At 42.9% G+C, this 5360-nt stretch overlaps 2 protein-coding genes across 2 annotated transcripts in view; both read right to left on the reverse strand.

Moving 5' to 3' along the window:
• The window catches only part of Lix1l (limb and CNS expressed 1 like), a 152047-nt gene that overhangs the window by 48885 nt on the left and 97802 nt on the right, over window positions 1–5360 (reverse strand). The gene's annotated exons all lie outside the window — the stretch shown is intronic.
• On the reverse strand, window positions 1024–5097 carry LOC107160387 (thioredoxin interacting protein). The gene is made up of 8 exons (XM_015507063.2): window positions 4521–5097; window positions 3987–4059; window positions 3708–3855; window positions 3497–3599; window positions 3101–3357; window positions 2840–2996; window positions 2586–2737; window positions 1024–2438 (listed from the first exon to the last, which is right to left on the reverse strand). The coding sequence occupies exons 1-8, from the start codon at window positions 4768–4770 to the stop codon at window positions 2403–2405; spliced, it is 1176 nt and encodes a 391-aa protein (XP_015362549.1). The 5' UTR covers window positions 4771–5097; the 3' UTR covers window positions 1024–2402.

Below are 5360 nucleotides of genomic sequence, written 5' to 3' on the forward strand. Positions count from 1 at the left end.
ATATATATATATATATATATATATATATATATATATATATATATTTTAGTTGTAGTTGGACACATATCTTTACTTACTTATTTTTATGTGGTGCTAAGGATTGAACCCAGAGCCTTGCACATGCTAGGTGAGCGCGCCACAACCCAGCCCCTGATTTTAATACAGAACTTCTAGGAACCTCTTTGGAATTGGTGTGTGGAGATCCAAAGAAAAGCCAACCCCCAAGTATGGACCAAGACTGAATCTGGGGCCGTGTATAAATAACTAAAAAAACATTAAAAAATGAATCTGTCTTAAGATTTAAATGAACCAAAAAATCAGAAAGTACTGTGTATTGACCCCTGCCATCTCAGTTTCTCACCTGTCACTCCTTTGAGAATAATAAAAATCATTTCAATTAGTGGTAAAATTTAATCTATTATTAAAAATATGTGAAATAAATAGGGATTACTGAAACATTCTAAGGGTGGGGTTAAAATTTAGCAAACATTTTCTGAGTTATGAGTATGTGCTTGGATAAGAACTGTGCTAGCAACTAGAAATTAAAAAAAAAAAAAAGCTGCTTCCAAAGAGTGTGATACTCATAGGTCTTAAACTCTCAAGTTCTGAATAAAGGTTCTTCTTTATGAGCATGTAAACTACATTTATACTGGGAAGAACTTCTGTCATGCAAAGTAAATTATGAAAAAGCGAACCTCATCCCTTCCCTTTCAAATCCCCTCTGTTTAAAATTCATGTACTCCAAAAGTGGAGGAATTTTATGGTTACCTATGGATGTGAAAAACTAGCCTAGATAACTAGAAGATTCCACTGCAATTCTTTAGTGAATTGGAAAACAGACTAAACTAGCTCAAATCCCTTCCTGCTTCCCTCCTACCTGTACTCTGTTTTTTAGAATAGGGAGTGTTCTTTCCACGATGTTTTTAGTAGTATGAATTGTGAGGAAGAGAAGTTTCTTTAGGAATACCTTTTTTCTAACAACTTTCCAATGCCACCTCAACAGACAAGAGACAAGAAAAAAACTGCAATTAAAAACTTTATTTTTTTTTTAAACAAAGAATACCCCCTCTGGGGTGAAAATATATCTGGTTAAGTACAAAATATAGTTTTATCATACAAAAAGATACACAATTAAAATACAAAAAACTGAAATCACCTTTAGCCCACATAGTTTCTGGCTGCAGTAATTCTCAGAAGAGGGTGGAGCTCAGTGCTCTGACACAGGACAGCTGGACAAAGTGCTGTGGCTGAGGGTGACTGGCCAAGTGCTAGTGGCTGCAGTGAGAGGGGCTGACTTCCCTTCCTCCTAAGGCTGGGCGGAAGGACTTGCCAGAGCTTCTCATGGCAGTGTTAGGAGGCTCTGATCACAGTCCTGAGGCTTCTAGATGCAGAGTCCCTCCAAGTTTAGTCACAGTGAGCAAGGCCGAGAGCAGCAACTCATTCATACAATTAGAGTGTCAGAATCACGTAATTCCAAACACTGGGACAAAGTCTCAAAAGTAATAATACTAACACTTTTTTTGAGTGTGTCATTATGCTTACCCCTAAAGACATAGTAGACCAGTAGCTTACATTTGAGACAGAGAGAGAGAAAACAAACAAAAACAAAACCTGACAGGAACTAAAGTGCTAAGAACATCACCTCAGAATCAATTCCAAGGAGTCGTATAAAAAGAAAAACAGATTCTCCTGCATGAATACATTTCAACAGGAGAACACCAGTGCAACAGGCTCTAACAATGGCTTTTAAGACCTTTGGTGGGGCACAGTTACTACTGCTTTAAGCAAAGTTAAAGTTCATTTTAAGCAAAGACACCTCAAAGCAGTTTTCCTATAATTCATGGGGAGGAAGCACCTCTCTGAAACCCAAACCAATTCAGCCCTGGAGAGTTTTTCGTTTATAAGGGTACAAAACAGAGAACACCAGTTTTAAGAACTTTCTTTTCCCCAAGTTTTGGCCATGGTTTCCCTTTTCCTAGTGTGCTAAATTGGCTCTGGTTCCATGTGGAACAGCAGTTCAAGATTTGAAGTTGTTATAAATCTGTAACTCCCTTCGATAAACCTTGGGAAGACCATACCATAAGGCCATTTCTATCTCGAAACTCAAAACTACTGAAAATGCCTCAGTTTTCAAGGAGATCTGAAAAATCGGATGGGCCTGAATTTTTCCAAACCCATCTAGCAAACACTCCCATATCACAACATTGGCGCTGGTGGAGGACGAGTTTGCACCATTTGAGGCCTGAAGATTGCCTGCTGATCACCTCCTACTTTGGGGAGTCAGAGGCTGGGGTGGATCCACACCTCACTGTGGAGACTATTTAGTCTCTAAAAAAGTGAGAGTCCAGGAAGAGAGGTGGAAAGAAACAAGTAGGTCCCGCTGCTTCTTTTCTCCCACATGCTCACTGCACATTGTTGTTGAGGATGCAAGGATCCACCTGAGAGGAAGAAAGAAGAGACTATTTTAATTTGAGTAAGAACTAGAGCAAGAATCTATTTAGCAATCTCTCCAAGTCAACTTCCTATGGAAGGCTTCCTATGGAAGGCTGTTAACAAATGTTAACAGTAAAAATGACAATTCTCACCTCAGTGTATGTGGGTGGTGGCATGAACTGGAACTCAGGAGCATACATAAAGATAGGGCTGTCTTGAGAGCCATCTACATCATCTAGCAGAGGAGTTGTAGGGCTCTCCAATCTGTGATCTTCAGGAATGATATCCATGTAGCCAGGAGGAGCTATAAAGAGAAAATAGGGGAATAAGAAGCCTAGCCAAGAAATGCCATATCATCACAAATTTACAAGGCCAGAGGGAAGAAAAGACATCAGGTCTGGCTCACCTTCTGGGGTATCAGGGATGTTTAAATCAACCCAACTCATTTCTGAGCTGGTTTGGCTGGCCATGCTCGATGTCCTGCTGCTTAGACCTGACCTGCTGCCGATTACCAGGGGTAGGTCAAGGATGACTTTCTTGGAGCCTGGTACACTAACATAGATCTAGAAAGAAAGATGACAGTATGTTAGATGAGAAGTCTGGAGAGAACACCACTGTTGTGACAGATGAGCAATTACCGTGGCAGAGCTACCCCCGACCCACTCACCAGTAAGAAATATTCAACTCGAAGGATGTTGCAGCCCAGGATGGATGGCCTGATCTTTTGCACCCGAAGGCTCTTGCCACGCCATGATGCACATGCTCCTGAGATAATATGATTGCCTCTGACCGATGACAACTTCTGAGTCAGCACCTTGGTCTGGCCATTAGCAAGGTAAGTGTGTCGGGCCACAATGGCCGCTTTGGGGACTACAATGCGGGAACAAGTATTCTCAAAGTCAGCATGGATGGAAATGTCATCACCTAGCAATGAAAAAGACAAAAACATATTAATTGATACTCAGTACAGTTAATGATATCTCCTTTGCCCCATCCCAAGTTCTCAGACCCAAACCCACATTTCTTGTTATATTTGTCCACCATTTTAAAATTAGGTTTTTACCTTCACAGAATCCTTTTCTGTCAATTCGAGCAGAAACAGACACTCGCCCATCAGGAATGAACATGCAGGAAACTTTTTTCTCCTTTTTAGCAGATACGGGTGCCTATGTACAAAGGGAAAAAGTGTTTTGAAGTGATTCAATGTAATGCCTAAGATACCTAATTTACCATCCTGTGACCAAGGAGAATAGAATATTAAAAATGAACCTCACCATTAAATCAGGGGTATTGACATCCACTAGATCCATCACTTCAAAGTTTTTCTTCGTCTCTTGAGTTGGCTGGCTGGGGCGATCAAGAAAAGCCTTCACCCAGTAGTCTACACAACCATATTTTCCTTTGAAAGATGTCCCCAGAGGCCTATGTCAAAACAAAACAAAAAAAGGAAACAATTTTAAAATGCTCTCCAAGAACAGTAAGTGATCACGAGATTTTTTTTTTTTTTTTTTTAAAGACATGGAGAGTCCAAAATGCATTTAACTGATACCTACCCTTGAGGAAGCTCAAAGCCGAATTTGTACTCATATTTGTTCCCAGGTCTCATGATCACCATCTCATTCTCACCTGAAGAAAGAGAAAGAAAGCAAAGTTCCATTAGGTTTCTTATTACACTTAAAAAGCGTTTGTGTGATGAGGAATGCTTGGGCAGCATGCAAGGATATTTTAACACCCCCATTTTCATCCCTTACAATCTTAAGTGAAAGATTCTGATGCATTTTCTTGCAAAGAAAGTTGCAAAGCTCTGCAGTGCTGAAAGGCTCACCCAGGATGGTTACCCCAGGAATCAAAGAATGAACAATCTATGTATTCAGATCCCTCAAGATCATCTTTAGGACCCAACACGTAAGAGATTGTACAGATCACCCCTTTTGGAGGGTAGGAACACGTTTGCAAATTGAAACTTAAACAGAAAAAGCAATACTTAATTCAAACCACTCAAACTGAGCAACTTAAAAATTTTAATATGAATTCCTTTGCAATCTCTAATCAGCTTTCACCCTCCAACAAAGAACTGGGCCATCTACCTGTGGGCTGGTCTTCCAAGAGAAGTGTGTCTTCGTAGCGGAGGTAGTCCAAGGTCTGTTTGCATTGCTGGGATCCCTGCATCCAGAGGACTTTTGCCACTCCGCAAGCCAGGATCCGGACGGCTTTGACTCGAGTCACTTCACACACTTCCACCGTCACCCGGCCAGTCACCTTCTCCCCACTGCCGTACACTTTTTCAGGGTCGTTAAAGAGCACTTCAAAAGACTTGATCTTCTTGAACATCACCATGATTGGGCTGAGTTGGCTCAAGTGTCAAAAACGAAGGGAAGAGGGAAAAAAAAAAACCAAAAAAACAGAAGACCCTAAATCCAATAGGGCACTTTACAGGAAACTTCAGTCTTCCTAAGGAATGGGGGTGTCCTTAGCAGGTTGGGCTTTAAAAACAAAATTTAAAAAAGTCCACAAAGGGATTTTTAAGTTCTCGAAAAGGTGCCTAAAATTTTCAAGTTGCTGGCAGTGCCAACTCCTTCCTTCCTTTCCTCCAGCGGCCGAGGAGGAGCTCCCGAGCGTGCTGAAGCGAGCCCACAGGGAACGCCAAGGAGAGTTTGCCGCCCGAGCCGGAAACGGCTTTATATAGGGGCGCGAGCCCGCGGGGCCACGCGAGCGCGAGCCCGGAGGCTCGTGCTGCCCTCGTGCACAGCCCTCCCATTGGCTGCCTGCTCCTTGTTTACCGGGAGCTCGGCCAATCAGCCAGGCCCGGCGGCGCGTGGACACGGTGTGCTGCTGCCGGGGGAGCGGTGGTGGGGCGAGTGCGCCGCCCGCGGGGGCGGGGGAAGCCGGCCCAGGAGGCGCGCCCAGGAGCCGCGCGGCCCTCGGGG

The sequence above is a fragment of the Marmota marmota genome, unplaced genomic scaffold (genome assembly GCF_001458135.2).
Source record: "Marmota marmota marmota unplaced genomic scaffold, marMar, whole genome shotgun sequence".
Lineage (NCBI taxonomy): Eukaryota > Metazoa > Chordata > Mammalia > Rodentia > Sciuridae > Marmota > Marmota marmota.

Coding starts and splice junctions, on each gene's coding strand:
- LOC107160387 (XM_015507063.2), bottom strand. CDS start 4,770: ATGGTGATGTTCAAGAAGATCAAGTCTTTTGAAGTGCTCTTTAACGAC. Junction 3,856..3,986: donor GGCTTTGAGCTTCCTCAAGG/GTAGGTATCAGT, acceptor GTTTTGACATAG/GCCTCTGGGGACATCTTTCA. Junction 3,358..3,496: donor CAGAAAAGGATTCTGTGAAG/GTAAAAACCTAA, acceptor TTTCATTGCTAG/GTGATGACATTTCCATCCAT.